General features: G+C 37.1%; 1 protein-coding gene across 3 annotated transcripts in view; it reads left to right on the plus strand.

Moving 5' to 3' along the window:
• Window positions 1–20,465, plus strand: part of Taok1 (TAO kinase 1) — a 96,642-nt gene that overhangs the window by 66,677 nt on the left and 9,500 nt on the right. For all 3 annotated transcript variants that reach the window (XM_085695388.2, XM_085695389.2, XM_085695390.2), the window contains 6 exons: window positions 2,362–2,598; window positions 5,637–5,765; window positions 7,304–7,507; window positions 10,725–10,964; window positions 14,474–14,686; window positions 15,618–15,800. In XM_085695388.2, the coding sequence (XP_085551514.1) occupies window positions 2,362–2,598; window positions 5,637–5,765; window positions 7,304–7,507; window positions 10,725–10,964; window positions 14,474–14,686; window positions 15,618–15,800 (1,206 nt within the window). The remainder of the gene's footprint in view (window positions 1–2,361; window positions 2,599–5,636; window positions 5,766–7,303; window positions 7,508–10,724; window positions 10,965–14,473; window positions 14,687–15,617; window positions 15,801–20,465) is intronic.

Genomic DNA, 20,465 nt, shown 5'->3' on the forward strand with positions numbered 1-20,465 from the left:
GTTCTATTACTAGTACCCACATAGTGGAATGAGAGAACTAACTCCTGCAAACTGTGCTCTGACCTCAACACAAACACCATGGCATGCCTCCCACACACCGAATGAATGAATGAATAAATAAATAAATAAATGTAGTAAAACATTAAAATTTATTTTTGAAAGATTAGGTGCATAACCATTAAGAAGGACACATGACCTTGGCCCCTGGCCTGTGTGTGCACACATGTACAGAGACATACAAAGAACATAATTTTTCATTGTAGATCTGATTACTATGTAGGGTGTAAATAACACTTTATATAGAGATGACAAAAATTGATATTTTCATGACTGTTATGGCAGATATGTAGAGAAAGTTCAAATACAAGGGAAAACCAATTTATGACCTCACACACATTAAATGTCAGTTTCTTCCTTCCTTGATTTGGGATTCCCCTCTGGGAAACCAACGTGCGGTCCTCTTTTATACTTCCTGAGTTTTGACTTTCTCGAATTAGCTAAAGATATTTTTGTCAGTTTAATAAAAAATGTGAAAGGTCTGGAGAAATGCCTCAGGAGTTAAAAGCACTACCTGCTCTTCCCAAGGACTTATGTTCAATTCGCAGCACCTACAACCATCTGTAATTCAAATTCCAGGGGATCCAGCACTCTTGCTTCCATGGGCACCAGATATACACATAGAGGCAAAATGCTGTAGACATAAAATAATAAATGAAATCTTGAAAAAAGAAAAATCTAGAAAATATTTATATCCTTAAACAGTTATTCTGCTTATTTCATGTAGATTATCTTGAAAGTTTGTCGGTATTTTTGCACAAATAAATGTAGCTATACTCATTCATTATAAGTATAATAATTGTATAATAATTTAATCTACCTTCTGCCTTTGTACATAAATTATACAGATTTTACATACTCAGTTTGAAATTTATATAATTATACATGCTTTACCTATGTTAATCCTTGTACAAAATAAGATGTCAGATTTGTGTCATCTCAGAAAGTTCTTTTTATCCTCATGCATTGGTAAAAGAGCACTTGCTGTCAAACTTGATAACTTGAGTTTGATCCTGGAGCCCACATGGTTGTTTTCCACCCTCTATGACCATGCTGTGACATGTACTCACCTAAACACACACCTAAAATAAGTAAATGTGAAAATTTTTATTTCAATTTTAAAATTATATATATATACACATACACATACATATCTTTATTTATGGTCAGTGTTTTGTTGTTTTGTTTTGTTTTTTTACCGGCCCAAGAAATACTTGTCTATTTAAAGGTAGAACGGGGGAGAGATGTTAACAGCAGTTAATACTGTGACCTTGCAGAAGACTGGAGTTTGGTTCCCGGCACCCTGTCAGGCAGCTCACAACTCTTTAGGATAAGTGATCTTCCACTTCTGATTTTTCAAGTAGTTGAGGCTATAGGCATACACTTTCGTATTTGGATGTTTCTAATTTTTGTTGGTATCTTTTTCTTTATTTTTTTCTTTCAGTTTTTCAAGATAGGGTTTCTCTGTGTTCCTGGCTGTGCTGGAACTTGCTCTGTAGTCCAGGCTGGCCTCTAACTTGGAGATCCACCTGCATCTGCCTCGAAAGTGCTGAGGGTTAGGTGTGTGCCCCTATGCCTGCCTTTTTGTTTTGCTTTGTTGTTTTCTGTAGACCAGGCTAACCTTGTACTCATAGAGATACACCTACCTCTGCCTCCCACGTTTGGGTTTAAGGGCATATGCCACTAAGCCCGGTTTTGTTTCTTGAGCTGCTTATCTTAGCCTTATGCTAGTACCATGATGTCTTCTTGATTAGTATACTGCACATCTTACTGTGTTATTTTCCTCAGTAATATTTTGCTAATCTAGATACTGTATTCATATAAGTTTTAGAATCAGCTTGTCTTATTTCTTTTTTCTTCCTTTTTTCTGTTGTTGGGTCCACTGATGTTAAAGACTGTTGTGAGCTGCCATGTGGGTGCTGGAAATTAAACCAAGGTCCACTGGAAGAGCAAATAATGAGCCACCTTTCCAGCCTATTTCTTTAAAAGATCTGCTAGATATTTAATTGTAAATTGTAATGGCATTTCTTAGGTTAAATACCTCTTCAAGTAATAGAAATGTTCTAAATGCTTTATCATTGTTATTTTGTTTAGTAGAAATAGGATCTTATGACATGAAAGATTTGACTTGCCTTTAGACTCATTATGCATATATGCTACCAGTCTGGACTTGTACTCTTGACGATTTCTTTTCTCAACCAAGCAAACACTAGGATTATACACCTGTGCCACCATGCCCAGCTTTCTGAATTCTTGTGAAAAAAATAATTACTTGGTCTTTTTTTTCCTCAATTTTGTGTCTAGGTTACAAGACAGATGCAAGAGCATGAGCAGGACTCTGAACTTAGAGAACAGATGTCTGGTTATAAGAGGATGAGGCGCCAGCATCAAAAGCAGCTGATGACTCTGGAAAATAAACTAAAGGCAGAGATGGATGAACACCGTCTCAGGTTAGACAAAGACCTTGAAACTCAGCGTAACAATTTTGCTGCAGAAATGGAGAAACTTATCAAGAAACACCAAGCTGCTATGGAAAAAGAGGTGACTAATATTATTCTTTTCTTTTAAACTGTGTCCATCTCTGAATGATCTGTGTCAGCATTTTGATGTTTAAAGTGTCTAACCCTAAGAACTAAGTAAATTGGCCCACGAAAGAGAAGCACTTATACAATTTGTATAACGTTTTCTTTTTAAAAAACAAAAACAAAAGTGGCCCCTGTATGTTTTTTTTTCTCTTCTTAGTTCTGTAAATGAATCTGTGCATTGTGAAAATTGGATGTGTTTTAATTTCATGTAGTAGTACTGGGTGCTGGTAATCATAGGGTCATTCTCTGATACTTGAGTGTTGGTATCATTCATTTCTTCTAGAGTTTTGTTATCCTGAGGTTACCTAAGAATTTTGGGAAATCACTTATAAATAGTTGATTGAGGTTTCAAAAAGTTATTTGTGATTCTCTTCTATGTTTTAGAAGCCTTACTCAAACTTACATAACAGAGTGATAAAGAAATGATTTGGGGTAAAACACTTTTTGCATAAAAGCCTGAGGTTGGCTGCCTGCCTCTAATCCCAGCACAAAGAGAATAATCACAAGAGCAGGATGGCTAGCCACATTATCTAAAATGATGAGCTAAAGTGTGTGGGTGCGCGACACCTCAAGAATTTTTGAGATTAGAAATAGAAAATTTCCGATTAACCTATTTCCATTAGCCCATTCCATTCATACTATTTATGAATCAGTATCGATATACATGGTGTCTGGTATAATTTTTAATATTCTTGTTACATGAACTCTTTTCCATGTAATATTTTTGTTCTCCATCAATTTTACTTCATTAGTCATACTTATTAAGTAGAATGTAAGCTTAATAATTTTATACAGCTTTATCAAAGAGCCATATGCTTTGAAACTTAGGTTCCATGGGACCTGAATTCAGATTCAGTTTTCAATACTTAATGCCTGCTGGGTGTTTCACAACTGCCCTTAACTTCAGATTCAGGAGAATCAACACTCTTTTCTGGCTCCTTAAGGACCCGCACATGCATGACATACATACGTGTGTGTGTGTGTGTGTGTAGGTGTGTGTGTGTATGTGTATACATATATATACGTATATATATGTATATATATACATATGTATATATATATACCTCGCCTACATTGAAAATTGTTGCAGCTATTGGATTCTATTTCCTATTCAAATAAAATAAAGAATATTAGGGAATTGACAGTATATGTTAAAAGTATAAATAATACTTGATTTTGATGTAATTTTATGATAAAATATACAGATATTTAGAGTCTTGTTAAGTGGTGAGAAAATGTGTATTAACTTAAGAAGCTGTAGATTCTAACATATGTATGAAAGCAACTCATTAAATCGGATTTGCATTGTGATTAAAAATTGTTTCAGACCTGGCAGTGTTGGGACACACCTTTGATTACAGCATTCAGGAGGCAGAATTAATTGGATCTCTGTGAGTTCGAGGCCAGTCTGGTCTGCAAGAGCTAGTTCCAGGACAGGCTCCAAAGCTACAGAGAAACCCTGTCTCGAAAAAACGAAAACAAACAAACAAACAAAACAAAATGAAAGAACAACAACAACAAAAAGCAGACAAATAAATAATTGTGCAGGCTAGTTGTGGTGGTGTATGTCTTTAATCTCAGCACTTGGGAGGTGGAGGAAGGTAGCTTTCTGTGACTTTAAGCTCACCTAATTGTCTAGCCAGTGCAACACAGTAAGTCCCTATCTTTAAATAAATAAGTAAACTTGGTTAGGCCAGGTGTCATTGCACATAACTGTAACCCCCAGCATGCTTGTGAGACAAAGACAGTATTGAAAGTTGAAGGAAAGCTAGCTGGAGCAACACACATAGCAGATTTACAAATAACCTGAGTCACACAGCAAGACTCAGTATTTTTAGAAAAGGATCTGGAGATGATACGGCGCTTTCTAGCATGTAGAACTCAAGGTTTTATCGTAGCACTGTAAGAACAGCAACAACAAAAGTTTAAAGGTACATCCTAGAAAAGAGAATGACTTTGCAACAAAATGTTACAGCTGAATGTTATAGCTGAATTGATGAGCTCTTAGTTCAATGAGAATCTCATATACTATGGAATACACCTAGAATCAAACTCTGGCCTCCACTTGTACACACGCACATATGCAAGCTCAAAACAGTGCACACTCCACCCAAATTATATTTAACACATATGTAGTATTTAACATTTACTTTAATATGAGTTACAGGTAAGGATCTAATTTGAAAATGAATGTATCTCATTTTTTAATATATAAATTAACTCAGCTAAAAAAGCTTGGTAGAGGTCTGAGAGATGGCTCAGCATTAAAGAGCACATACTCCAGGGATCCTGAGTTGAATTTCCAGCTCACACATCAGATGGTTCACAACGCCTGTAACCCCAGCACCAGGGAAGCTGATTTCTCTGACCTCGGCAGGCACCTCCGCATACCTATACACAGACACATATACATGTAATTAAAAATATTTTTTAAACTCTTCATTTATGTTTGAAGATAAATATGTGTTTTGTTTTTATTTCTTGAAGGGACTGTATGGGTTTTGTGGTTTTGTTTGTTTGTTTTGGAGGTTTTAATATTTTTGTTTCTGTTTCTCTCCCTCATATTCCCCCCCTCCCGAGATAGGGTTTCCTCTGTGTAATAGCCCAGGCTGCCTTCAAACTCACTCTGTATAGACCAAGCTGGCCTCACACTCACAGAGATTCGTTTGCCTCTTCCTCCCAAGTACTGGGATTAAAGGCTTGTACCACTACCACCAGGCAGAATGTTATTTTCTTTTTCAATAAAGTGAGGAAAACATTTTGGTTTTGTAACTACATTTAAAAATAAAATAAATTACACCCTACTGATCTCTGAAATTAGACTGAAAAGGATAAACTTATTAGGTTGTTGTGTTGTTTGTTTTTTGATGCTTCTGTTGCTCATCTACTACTACTACTATGTATTCTTTCTTGGTGGTGGATATTAAACTGATGTTTTAAATTTATCTTCGTAACTAATTTGATTCATTTTTTTAAAAAATAAATTCTATATAGGCTAAAGTGATGGCCAATGAGGAGAAAAAATTCCAGCAACACATTCAAGCTCAACAGAAGAAAGAACTAAATAGCTTTTTGGAATCTCAAAAAAGAGAATATAAACTTCGAAAAGAGCAGCTTAAGGAGGTACTTCTTTTACAAAAATTCCTCGTGTTTTTCTGCTATTAGTTGTGTTTAATAGTTCTCTACTTAGCAGTTAGCATAAAGATTTATTTGTGGCCACAAAGTAAATACCTTCTTACATGAAAGCATTAATTATAATCAATAATTTATTTAAGTTTTCTACTTGAGTATGAGTGATATAAAATCATTTCCTTAATCTAGAAATTGTATTGTGGGGGCTGGAGAGATGGCTCAGAGGTAAAGAGCTCTGACTGTTCTTCCAGAGATTCTGAGTTCAATTCCCAGCAACCACATGGTGGTTCACAACCATCTATAAGGAGATCTGGTGTGCAGTAGGAACACTGTATACATAATAAATAAATTTTAAAATAAAATAAAAAATAGATACGGTGTTGTTCGCCTGTAATCCTGTACTCAGGAGTTTGACGAAAAATCTACCAGTATTAATTAATTATCTTAGTTTATCTCTTTGGGTATTATGATTAGTTGTTTGCTTTTTCAGTTTTACCCAATATGAATATATTTCCATTAAAGAAATTTTTAGAATCTTGTAAAACAAGGGAGTAAAATTATGCTTAAATCTTTTATCCTTAATTTTTTATAAGATTCATTCATTCATTCGTTTGTTTATTTATTCATTGTGTCTATGGTGCTGGCATCAGATCTCATTATAGATGGTTGTGAGCTACCATGTGGTTGCTGAGAATTGAACTCAGGACCTCTGGAAGAACAGTCAGAGCTCTTAACCTCTGAACCATCTCTCCAGCCCTATCCTTAATTCTTATTAAGATATAATTTTGGGGGGCTGGAGAGATGGCTCAGTGGTTAAGAGCATTGCCTGCTCTTCTAAAGGACCTGAGTTTAATTCCCAGCAACCACAAGGTGGCTCACAACCATCTGTAATGAGGTCTGGTGCGCTCTTCTGGCCTGCAGACATACACACAGACAGAATATTGTATACATAATAAATAAGTAAATAAATATTTTTTTTGAAAGATAGATATGTTTTGTCTTTTTTCTTTTTTTTTTTTAACCTGAAATCAATTCTGTCTCTTCTTGGAAAGATTTTTGAAGTTTTACTTATTAGCCAGTCATTCTGTGCTTTAAAGTCAGAATCCATGAAAATGAAGCTGTGTAAAAACTAAAGCTATTTGTGCATTATGGTGTACATAGAAACATATTACTTAACTTTTCCAGGTCGGCTGAGTTTTTGTTAGAAAGAAAACGCTATTACTTTTAAGTTTACCATGTAATGGATTGGGGATGTAACTTCCTTCATGGCCAGGGCCCTACATTAAGTTCCTTTCATTGTGAAAAGTAAGTAAATTTTATCATAGCTAGTCATGAGGACACATAATTACATAATTCTACCAGCAGGGAGGCTAAAGCAGGAGGATTGTAAATTCAAGAGCAGCCCAGGCTACATAGTAATAACAGTACCAAAACTAAAAACATTACTGGTTAAATGTACCAGGTTACCTTATACATTCATGTAGTTAATTTTTATCTAGCTGAATTTTTTGGGTTGATTTTGTTTCCAGGAGCTGAATGAAAACCAGAGCACACCTAAAAAAGAAAAGCAGGAATGGCTTTCAAAGCAGAAGGAGAATATACAACATTTCCAGGCAGAAGAAGAAGCTAACCTTCTTCGACGTCAAAGGCAGTATCTGGAGCTAGAATGTCGCCGCTTCAAGAGAAGAATGTTACTTGGGCGGCATAACTTGGAACAGGACCTCGTCAGGGAGGTATGTACATTTGAATGCTATAGAAATTTAAATAGATAAATATATTCAGAGCTGGAAATCAAAACATTTACTTTAAGACAAGATCGTACTCTATGGGCCAGGTTGGCCTAAAACTCACTATTGAGTTCAAACTGATTTTCAACTTGTATGATAACACCTGCCTCATCTTCCGATTGTTGCAGTAAAACTTTTTTTTATCAGTGAAACCTTTGTAAAAGTTAAAAATTTCTGTCAGGTGTGGTAGGCCAGGCCCCAGCACTCTGTGTTTGAGGCCAGCCTGCTCTACATAACGAGTTCCAGGACAGCCTGGGTAACACAGAGAAACCCTGTCTCAAAAACCAAAACAAAAAGAAAATTGAAAATTTTCAGTCACTTCCAAATCTCTGCTTTTCTACATGTATGTCTCTTTACTTGAGTCATTGATGTGCGAATGTCCATAGACCTTTCTTTCGCTGTAATAGCACCTAAGGAAAACCTCCTCTTGTTATCAGTTTCTCTTCCTTCTAAAAGGGCTCTGCTTTTCTCCCTTATGTACTAACCTGTGCAGAACACATTTTGGAGGTCAGTGTATTTATCTTCCTCACTAGAACTGACTTTATGAAGTCACAGACTTTGTTCAGCTCTTTATATGCCCCAGTCTCTACGCTATAGTAAGTATTCAATAAATAACTCATTAATAATATGTGATTGACAAAAAGTAGTTTTTAAGTATGCAAAAATTAATTTGGCAACTCTTAACTTTCCGACTTGGAATAACTACCATGAGGTATGTATTACCTTTTAACACTTTTTAATAATCATGTTATTTATTACTTGGACAAGTGTTGTTGAAAGGTTTTTTTATGCTTTTATTTATTTATTTTTGGATGTGGACACATGAGTATATGGAGGTCAGAGGACTCCTCCCAGGATTTAGTTGTATCTTTCTGTCTTGTGGGTCCTGGGGAACTTCAGGCTTGACAGTCAGACACTTTTACCCTTTGAGACATCTTGCCAACTTTGACAGCCCATTTTTTTATTAAGATGGTGGGATCCACCTGCCTCTGCTACTAGAACACTGGGGTTAAAAGCTTATGCCACCAGCCCCAGTCCTGTTTTAGGAATTCTCCCCTTGTCTTGCATGGTGGTACACTCAGGAGGCAGAGGCAGGCGGATCTCTGTAACTTGAGGCCATCCTGGTCTATAAGTGAATTTTAGGGCAGCTATAGATAAACAGAGAAGCCGTGTCTCGAAAAACAACCAAACAAAAACAAAAAAAAGGCCGGGCAGTGGTGGTGCATACCTTTAATCCCAGCATGCCTTTAAAGTCAGCCTGGTCTACAAGAGCTAGCTAGTTCCAGGACAGTCTCCAAAGCTACAGAGAAACCATGTCTCGAAAGACCAAACTAAAAGAAAGAAAAGAAAAGAAAAGAATTGTCCTCTTTATCAGGGTGTCTGTCAACATAGATAAATTTTTTTTAAAGAATAGATTAAAGTAGATTAGACATAGAGTGTATTCAGTGAAGAAGTTCAGGGGCTGGAGAGATGACACAGCACCTAAAAGCACATACTGCTCTTGCGGGGGACGTGAGTTCAGTTCCCAGCACTCAAAATAAAGGGGTTTACAACTGCTTGTATTCCATCTCTTAATGGGATCTGATGCCTCTGGTCCCAGGAACCTGCTCCCAAGTGATTATACCACACCCAGCATGCATAAGTTATATTAAGATAAGTTTGAAAAATTTATGGGTATTTGAATTTACCCAGGCATGTTCGCACTCTGCTTGGGAGGTATAGGGAGGCAGACCTTTGAGTTCCAGAACTGCCAAGGCTGCATAGTGAAACCTTGTATCAAAAACAAAAAATGGGTTGGAGAGATGGCTCAGGATTAAGAGCACTGGCTGCTCTTTGAGAGGACCTAGGTTCAATTCCTATCATCCACACGTCAGCTCACAGCTGTCTGTAGTTAAAGTTCCAGAGGGTTCAATACCTTCACTCCGACACACATGTGGACAAAACACCAGTGTACATAAAATCATCATTAAAAGAAATAAAATTTAAAGTTATATTGATTAGATTTAAATTTAAAAATATATTGGTAAGAGAAAGCAACATCCAGCCATAGATGTAGACTTAGGTGATTGATTTTCACATTATTTGTGTGTCTATAGCTATACATACTTTTAAAAAATATTTTTGTACATGTGTGTATGACTGTATGTACACAACGTGTATGCAGTACCCTTGGATGCCCTGAAAGTAGAGGAAGCTGTGAGCCACTATGCAGGTGCTGGGAACTGAAACCAACTCCTTTGCATGAACATCAAGTGCTTTTTTTTCACTGAATCATCTTTTCAGCTCCCCTTTTTATTTGGAAAAAAAATATTTTAAGAGAAATAATTTTCTCAATCTATCTATTTATTTATTTATTGGTTTTCTAAGACAGGGTTTCTCTGTGTAACAGCTCTGTCTATCCTGGACCATGTTGGCTTCAAACTCACAGAGATTTGCCTGCCTCTGCCTCTGGAATGCTGGGATTAAAGGCAGGCGCCACTACCATCCAGCAAATATTTTTACTTTTATTTTGTTATATTTTAGTTTTGAAAATGTCTGCTGCAGCCCTTATTGACCTGGAACTTTATATGTAGACAAGGTTGGACTTGACCTCAGAGTACAATGTACTTCTGCCTACTAGTTCTGCTATTACAGGTGTGAGCCACCATGCACAGCAAGAAAAAACGTTCATTCTTCACCACCGTGTGCTACATATTATCCTGAGAAGCTTTTGATTAAGAACTTAGCTCTTTGGGAGGAGGAGAGTGAGTGGGAATTTGGATTGGTATTTTTTTTTAAGTAGTAAAATAAAATTAATGAAAAAGAACCTATCTCTTCATTAAATCTATGAAATAGAACTAGGATGTAATAGGAGGGAGAATTCTTTTTATGTACAAACAGCATTCGTACACACAAACACAAAAGGCATGGAAACTTAGTATTTACTATGCAGCCATTTTTGGAGCACAGGGTTAATTAAATCAACTTTTTGTTTTTGTGTTTTGTTTAGTTTTTTCTTTGTTTTTAAAGAGTGGGTTTGTATGTACACTCACTCCTATGAGTGTAACTACACATTAGCCAACGTCTACATGTGGAGATCGGAACACAACTTCAAGTGTTGGTCCTTACCTTACACCATATTTAAGCTATAAATTATACCTTTTTCTTTTGAATTATATTTTAGGAGTTAAACAAAAGGCAGACTCAGAAGGACTTGGAACATGCTATGCTGCTACGACAGCATGAATCCATGCAAGAACTGGAGTTTCGCCACCTCAACACTATTCAGAAGATGCGCTGTGAGTTGATCAGACTGCAGCATCAAACTGAGCTCACTAACCAGCTGGAATATAATAAGCGAAGGGAACGGGAACTAAGGCGAAAACATGTTATGGAAGTTCGACAACAGCCTAAGAGTTTGAAGGTACTGTTAGTGTAAGCTTCCTGACAAGGTGTATGTCTAGTCATTGGGAGATCAAGTTGACTTAGTCCTTTTCATTTTTAGCATGCTTGCTTGTTTCCTGTATAGACTGCCTGTTGCTTCAGCTTTTGCTTATATACTTTGTATCAAAGAAAAAGATTTTTTGCTGTAGGAATTCATCAGTATTTTTTAAATATACACACTATCTGATGCTGACATTATAGTCTACAGGTCAACACACTAACCTGTTAGTTTGTTTTTATTCTAAGTAACTCAGTCTTGTACTCTTAATTTGATGTCAATATGATTTATATAAAATTTTCAGTATTTAGAGACAGAGTCTCACTATGAAGCTCTGTTTGTCCTGGAACTCACTATATAGACTTGTGCTGACCTCAAACTCGCAGAGATCTGCCTGCCTCTGCCTCCTCAAGTGCTGAGATTAAAGGTGTGTGCTGCCATCACCACCCAGTTGATTTATATAAAATTTAAAAATAACAAAAGTGGAGTTGAAGGGATGTCTTAGCAACTAAGAGCAATGTTTGCTATTTCAGAGGACCTGGGATTGATTCCCGGCACTGATATGGTGCTTAATAACCATCTCCATCTCTAGTTCAGGGAACCCAATACTCTGGTCTTTTGATCTTTTCAGGCACCAGGCGTACATGGTGCACATATATTCATGCAGGCAAAACATTCATAATTATAAAAGCAATTAATTTTTTAAAAATTTAATGTAAATGTTTGCTCTCGTCCCTTATCCTACGTTCCTAAACCCCACCAAGATTTTTTCAAAATATTATCTGTCTTCCTCAAATGGTACTTAACAATTCTAAGAAAATTTTCAAATTTCATAATTTATAATGAATATTTGAAGGAATTGAATCAGTCTTTTAAAACCTACAAAACAAGCTGGGCGGTGGTCACACACAGCTTTAATCCCAGAACTCTGGAGGCAGAGGCAGGCAGATTTCGGTGAGCTCAAGGCCAGCCTGGTTTACTAAGTGAGTTTTAGTACAGCCAGGGCTACACAGAGAAACTCTGTCTCAAAAAACAATAAACAAGCAAATGAAAAGCACTCACTTTAAGGTTTTCATCAGCGATAGAAGTTCATTTAATCTGTACTTGTTTGCACATTAAAAAATTTTTATGTCCTGTAAGCTCCAGGTCCCAAGGTATTTGCTGTTGAAAGATTCCTTTTCTGCCAAGTATGGTACCCCAGCACTCAGCATTTACAGAATAGTTATGTTGAGTGCCATTGTTTTAAAAAGCTGAAATTCATGACTTTTTGGACTTCTACATTTATATAATGGAGAGAGAATCATCTGCTTCTCTCTCCAGTATATACATAGTTCAGATACTCACCCACCAAAGGTGTTTTTTTTTTTCTTCCCCCTCTTTTTTTTTTCTTGTCATTTTTCAAGATGATGTCTCATATAGTATAAGCTGGCCCATCACGTAACCAAAGATGACCTTGAGTTCCATGTTTCTGTCTAAAGCTGATGGAATTGCTGGGATGTGCCAACACTCCATGTTACCAAGTGCTGAGGACTGAACCCAGAGTTTTATACATGCTGAGCAAGTACTGTACTAAGTGACTCACATTCGTAAGCCCCACCAAAGATGTTTTAAAACAGTATTTGTTTTTGAAATTATATCTTTAAAACCAACAGTAACCTGAACTGAACCAAACTGACACCTAATTTGTTTTCTGTAGTCATACCATAATTCTGATGTGACTATATTTTCCTAGGACTTGATTCAACTTGAACCCTTTCTTCCTATATATAAACCTTTGTAGTTTGAGAGCTTTAAAAAAAAAATAGGCTGATTTTCCTGGGCATTATATGAAAGTGAGGAAAATGGTTCACCATCTTACTTCAGATGTGAAGTAGAATGTCTTCTTCTGATGACAAATGAATGTAAGGTTTCCCTCTTGTATGAAAGAAAAATTCCTCTTATATTTCTCTTATTTGCTTAGTCAGTTTCAACAAAATGTTTGGTTTACCATCAACGTATTCTAATAATTTTCTGTCTGCCTGCCTGTCTGTGCCACTTGTAGTTTTATGTGAGTTGCTGAGCTAGAGGAGAGACTTCAGTTTGGGTACTTACGTATGTTGACTAGGATTAGTGAGAAAAGGGTGCTATTCTTCAACCTGCTCTCCAGGTAATAGCTTTTTTGGCAGTATTATATGAGTAGAAGTAATTGTAATTTGAATCTATCACACTATCTTTGGGTTTTTGACACAGGGTTTTTCTATGTAGCTTTGGCTGTCCTGGAACTCATTCTGTAGACTAATCCCCAGCTAAGTTTGGATTTATATTTGTTTTCTTGACATATATATTGAATTAACTAATTTATACCTGGCATTATTTATAATGGTAAAAATATTTTTTTAACTGTAGTGTTAGCCGTGTCAGAACCTACAGTTGAGTATAGTAAGTGAATATAGTCTCACTTAAAGCCTGAACTAACATACCTAACTAACATACCTTATAGTATTTTAGTTATAGCAGTGGTTTGACAAGCCTTTAATCCCAGTAATTGGGAGACAGAGGCAGAGATCTCCGTAAGTTCAAGGCCAACCTGTTTTACAAAGTGAGTTCCAGGACAGCAAAGATTACACAAAGAAACCCTGTCTTATAAAACTTAAAATAAATAAATAAAAATAGAAAAGATAAAGTAAGCCATTACTACAGGTAGCATGTGCACATCCTGTATTTCCAACACTGGGTAGGCTGAAACAAGAGGACTTCAAGGACAACTTGGTCATCTTAGCGTGGTCTTGTTACAAAATAAAGCATTTTTAAAAGGGGTTGGAATGTGAATTGATGGTAGAGTGTTTGCTGATGTATATGATGACCTGGGTATTGTAGGGCAGGGGGAGTACACTAAATATGATTCTTTTTAGCTTATTGTCTTAAAGAAAAGACAGTTGAAATGATCATTTACTATTGCATACTTCATAATCAGCCTAAAGTTTGGTACTTAAATTTCATAGGAAGAAGGATCTGTTATAGATTGTGCAAATAAAAAAAAAAGAATTGAGATTATCATGGAAATAAAAGAAACATGCTGGGCTGGAGAGATGGCTCAGTGGTTAAGAGCATCGCCTGCTCTTCCAAAGGTCCTGAGTTCAATTCCCAGCAACCACATGGTGGTTCACAGCCATCTGTAATGAGGTCTGGCCTGCAGGCATACACACAGAATATTGTATACATAATAAATAAACTGTTTTAAAAAAATAAAAAATAAAAGAACATGCTTTATTTTGTGCCTCAGATATGTGGTAAAATTCTACCTTGTGTTTATAAATGCCATAATTTGATATAGGAGATGAAATTTAGGCTTATGACTTGAATATTTGCAAAGTGCAAAAAGTATCTGCAGTCTTACCATATGACCTTGTGGTTTTCGTCTCTATTTTCTTCCTGACTGTGTGTGTGTGCATGTGTGTATACATTTTTTTTCCAGTATGTGTGTGTATAAATATATATTTTTTTCTTTCCAGTCTAAAGAACTCCAGATAAAAAAGCAGTTTCAGGATACATGCAAAATTCAAACCAGACAATACAAAGCATTAAGAAACCACCTACTGGAGACCACACCAAAGAGTGAGCACAAAGCTGTTCTGAAAAGACTCAAGGAGGAACAGACTCGGAAGTTAGCCATCTTGGCTGAGCAGTATGATCATAGCATTAATGAAATGCTCTCCACACAAGCTGTGAGTTTGCTTTCTTTAAGCAAAACAAATTTATTGCCCCTTTCTTTCTATAACCTATACAAAACCCTAGCAGTTGAAAGATAAGTTGGGAATGATAGCTCTTTAATAGCCCAGGAAAAATAGTGGTCATCCGTATTCTTCCTATTTTTAGCATTACTTGAAAAAAGCATGGTGTATATAGAATTTCACTAATACATTTAAACACAAGATCCTCTGCAGGTGTGGATTCCAACAGTGTATCATAATCAGATGAGTAAACTGTAGGTAAAACATACTTCGGTGTACAGGAATCTAAATGGAGCACACAGATAAAATACTGTCCAAGTATTTTCTTAAATAATCAATATTTTAGACTTCGCAGACCAGAAGGTAAAAGGACAGTGTTGTGTAGGTCCATCTTTTTGGTTTTTCGAGACAGGGTTTCTCCATATAACAGCCCTAGTTATCCTGGAGTTGGCTCTGTAAACCAGACTGGCCTCAAACTCACAGAGATCTGCCTCCATAAGTGCTGGGATTAAAGACGTGTGCCACCACCAACCTGCTAGGTACTTCTAACTATTAAAATTGTAACTATGTTAAAATGTAAAACCTAGTTTTAGCTATTGTACTGAACAAGCAACTACCCAGATCTGGCTTGTGTGCTGTGCTTATTGATTTTGATTTCTACTAAGAATGGAGAGATTGAGCACTTTAAACTACCCAATCATATTTTAGATTTTTCTTAAGAAAAAGTATAGTTATTCAGGCATCTTCAGAACAGCTTATGATAGCCTCTTCTGTCATGCAGTATTGGTTATTGTATTTCTTTTTCAGGGATGTCCACACCTAGTTATATAGCTTACAAAAATGTGGTCTGTCTTCTCTCATTCTTCTGAAAGTTGTGAATGGATAGTTCACAGAAGAATATATCAGTTTCTTTTTTTTCTCTCAGCTGCGTTTGGATGAAGCACAGGAAGCAGAATGTCAGGTTTTGAAGATGCAGCTGCAGCAGGAACTGGAGCTATTGAATGCATATCAGAGCAAAATCAAGATGCAGGCTGAGGCTCAACATGATCGAGAACTTCGAGAGCTGGAACAGAGGGTCTCCCTTCGCAGGGCACTCTTAGAACAAAAGGTATAGATAACAGAAGCAAGAGAGTTCTTTTGGAATTGGTTTTTATCAAAAGAACTATATATGTGTGTGTGTGCACACAAGCTTGGAGATGGGGTCGTGTATTTTTATTTTTTTCGAATATATATGTTTGTTATATTGTCTGTGTACGTATGCATATTTATGTATGAGGACAAGCTTTTGTGCCATGGGTTGTGTGGAAATCAGAATGTCAGGTATCACTCTTCATTTTCTACCTTGTTTGTGGTAGCTGACCCACACTGCTTTCCATTTTACCATAAACACAGTAGAATTACAGATGTGCCTTTTCACACTTCACTGTCCTTCCTCCCTTCCTCCCTCCCTCCCTTCTTATGAGACAAGGTTTCATGATGTAACTCTGGCTGACCTGGACCTCTGTGTAGACCAGGCTCGCTTTAAACTCATAGAGAAGGTGCACCAGTATACTTGACTTGTTTCTAGCTTTTACATGGGTTCTGGAGATCTGGACTCAGGTCCTTATGCTTGCATGTCAAACACTTTTACCTACTAAGCCATCTCCAAGCTCTGGTTTGTTTTTGAGGCAGGGTCTCATTCCTTAGCCCTAACAGGCCTTGAATTTGCTAGATAGACCAGCCTGACCTTGAACTCACAGAGCTCTCCCTGCCTCTACAGGTATTGGGATTAAAGAATTACACCATCACATCTTGTTGTTATTTTCATTTTTGGAGTGAGGGAATGAGCCTAAGGCCTTGCACTTACAAGACAAGAACTCTACTAATATCAACAGGGGTTGCATTAGATTTCTTTTATAATACTGTCTTTCATTAGTTCTGGTTTGGTAGTATTCAATATTGAACTTTTTATTTATTGTTTTGTTTTCAAGACATCATTTCACCATGTATCTCAGGTTGTCCTGGATCTCACTATGTAGGCCAGGCTAGCCTTGAACTCACAGAGATCCACCTGCCTCTGCCTCCTGGATGCTAGGATTAAAGTCATGTGTCACTACACCCAGCTCAATAATGAACTTTTTAACTTATGATTTCTAAAACTCAAAGGAATATGATTAATGGGTAAAGATTATGAGCCATGAGAAGACTGACTTGGGATCATGGTGGTATGAAGGAGCTGCTGAAGCAACTCAATGATCTGAAGGTGGAGCTGTCTCAAATACTGAAGTTTACATGCATCTCTGTGTCCAAGCTCTCTAAGATCTGAGTTGTCCACAAATCCATTCGTGTTCTCACCATCATTAACCAGACTCAGAAAGAAAACCACAGAAAATTTACAGGGACATGAAGTATAGGCCCATGGACCTATGACCCAAGAAAAAAATGACCCATGTACCAATGAGCCCAAGGAGAAAGATAAGTAGTGACTTTACCCACTGTAAAAGTACTTTATCAGGGCCTAAGGTTCCCAAAACAGTAAAGCACACACAAAATAAACTGAGTCTGGTAGCACATACCTATAATCTCAGCCTTTGACATGTGGAGCAGGAGGATAAGCTTTCAAGATCATCCTTGCCTACATAGCAAGTTTGAGGTCAACCTGGGTTACATGAGACCTTATCTCAGTACAAACAAAAAGAATATAAAGCTGTGTGAAGACCACAGATTGTTAGAGGAGCAATGATGGCTCCATTTCCTTTACTTCTTGGTCTGCCTAGCTCCATCTAAGGAGGCTGTAGGAAGATTTACATAGTGAGGAAGAAGAATTATAGTGATTACCTGAGAGACAAGCAAGAAATCATACTTCACTCTTAGTATCTTTGGTATGAAACTATGTAAATGGTGGGAAATTATTGAGGAACTGAACTTAAAACCAGTTTATCAAGCTGAAAAGTTATACATCTTATACATCTAGATTCATCATTACTATTTGGAGCTTTTTTGGGGGGTGGTAGAGGCAAGTCCTATAGCTTAAGTTGGCCTTGGCTTTACCCAATAGCCAAGGTTAGCCTTGAACTCTCATCAGAGTTGTTTCTACCTTAGTGTTGGGATTACAAGCATGCAGCAACATATTAGCATATCTTTATACTTTTCCTGACTTATTCTTTTTCAGATATTAGAGAATAGATCTAGAATCCTGAAATAAATTTGTCATTCAAAGTACTAAGGTGTGCTGGACAGTGGTGGCACACACCTTTAATCCCAGCACTTGGGAGGCAGAGGCCAGCTAGTTCCAGGATAGGCTCCAAAGCTACAGAAAAAACAAACAAACAAAAAACCAAAACCTTCAAAGTACTAAGGTGTATTGTGTGTCTGTCTGTCTGAGAGAGATTAATTTAGTAAAAAGGATATTAGCAAAACTTCTGGAAAATTTTATAAAGGGAAGGCATTCATTGTGAGAAATGGCAGTCATTTATATACTAAATTCAGTGTTATGTTCCAAAGTTCTTGAGTAGTAAATTCACAATAGCTGAAGTAGTGTCGGTCCATTGTAGAGTATTAGTTAGTACTTGCCTATTGATTGTTTTAAAATTACCATTATTTTGTACCGTTGGCTTGTAGTTTTCTGTTCATGTAGTTCTTGTAATAAAAATAGAATGCTTTACTTAGCTTGTGTGTGTGTGTGTGTGTGTGTGTGTGTGTGTGTGTTGTATTACTGTTAATTAGGAAATTAATGTTTATTTGTTTATTTATTTTAGTCAAACCTGGTGGCACAGGCTTACAATCTCAACTACTGGGGAGGCCAAGGCAGGAGAATTGCAAGTTCAGAGTCATAAAGAACAACTCAACAAGACCCTGTCTTAAAAGCAAAAGCTGAGTGATAGTGTTGGCAGCATACACCTATAATCCCAGAATTTGTGAGGCAGAGACAAGCACATCTCTGTGAGTTTGAGATTAGCCTGGCCTACAGAGATAGTTCCAGGACAACCAAGATTACACAGAGAAACCCTATCTGGGATGGGGCGTGATTAAGTAAGTAAATAAAAATAGGGCTGGTAGATAGCTGAGCAGATAGAAGTATTTGTTGCATATTTGACAAGTTAGCTACCCAGACCTACTCAACTGTCATCTACCTCCTCTGCTGTCCCTCTTCTTCCTTCTTCCCCTCCCTTTCACTTCCCTGCCCTCTCTCTTTGATGCAGAACATTTCACATACTAAGCACATGCTTTATGAGCAATATTCCCAACCCCAGTTCTTCAAAATGTTTGAAGTCTTACTTCAAATCTTTCCTCCAGATGAATAGCCTCCTGGGTGCTGGGGTAGCAAGTATGCATCATGCAGCCCAGCAATGAAGTCCATTTAAACAGTAAAAGGAAAACTTTCTGTTGCATGCATGAGTTGACAATCAGAATCTACTGATCAATATTAATAATACTCCAAAGATGGGGCTGGAGAAATGGCTTAGTGGTTAAGAGCACTGGTTCAATTCCCAGCACCCTTATAATAGCTCATCACCACCTGTAACTTCAGTTTCAGAGGATCTTGAACTTTCCATGAGTACCAGGCACACATGGTGCAGACAAAATACCCATATACATAAATAAAAATAATTCAAAATGTTTTTATTTCATTAAAAGAAGGGTCAAGCCTTGCATGGTGTCACATCTGTCATGCCGGTGCTTGGGAGGCTGAGGTGGGAAGATCCATAGTTCCCGCATAGCATAAACTACATAAAGCTATGAATAAAGCTTCAAAAAGTCTGTTTGAACAGACACACATCTTATGTAATGTAAAAGGTAGTATCAAGCCAGGTGGTGGTGGTGCACGCCTTTAATCCCAGCACTCGGTTGGAGGGGGGCAGAGGCAGGCGGATCTCTGAGTTCGAGGCCAGCCTGGTCTACAAGAGCTAGTTCCAGGTCAGGCTCCAAAAGCTACAGAGAAACCCTGTAGTATCTAATTGGTAGTGTTTTCCTAGCATGCTGGAATGCTGGAGACCCATGGTGTGTAATCACCAGTACTGACTTCATCCATCGCCACCCCCCATTCCCAGTTGTTTTGTTTTGTTTCTTCAAGGAAAGGTGGTAAGATGGTATGCCATACCATGCTGAATCCAGTAGTTGTGCAGTTTGATTTGGTTTAAAACATGGACATGCTGTCCTCCGCACAGAGAATTATGACTGATGCAAGAAGATCATGAGTTTAGGCCAGTTTATATCAAATGACCAATTCGCCAGTCCTTATGTAACTTAAATATAAACATCCCTCTGGATCTACCATTTATAGAAAATATATAAAGTAGGGCACAAGAGAAAATACTAAATGATGACATCAAGGTGTAATTGGTCAAATCCAGAATTTAGACATTTTTAACAGGACAAGTGAGCCAGTTTACAATATGAAGGGTGAGGGGAATGGACAGACTGCTGTAGACTTAAAAACAAAGTTAAGGGTAAATAACAAAATGTATGGTTTTTGTTTGGGCCTCAATCCAAATAAACAAGTTTTAAACAAGACTTTTGAGACAGTAGAAATTTAAAAACTAAAAATTTGTTACCAGTTTATTAGATATCACAATGGAGGGATTATTTTGTTAACTGTTATTAACATGAAATCAAAAAGTACAGTCTAGCTGGACACTCCAGATGTAGGGTCAGGATTGTGAGTTCCAGGCCGTCTGATCTATAAATTGAGTTCCAGACCAGCTAAGGCTACACGGTGAGACCCTGTCTCAAAACCTTTTTATTTGGGAGTAAAAAGTTTTCCAAAACCTGTAGACACTTTGACTATAAAAAG

This window comes from Myodes glareolus, chromosome 9 (genome assembly GCF_982192425.1).
Source record: "Myodes glareolus chromosome 9, mMyoGla1.1, whole genome shotgun sequence".
NCBI lineage: Eukaryota > Metazoa > Chordata > Mammalia > Rodentia > Cricetidae > Myodes > Myodes glareolus.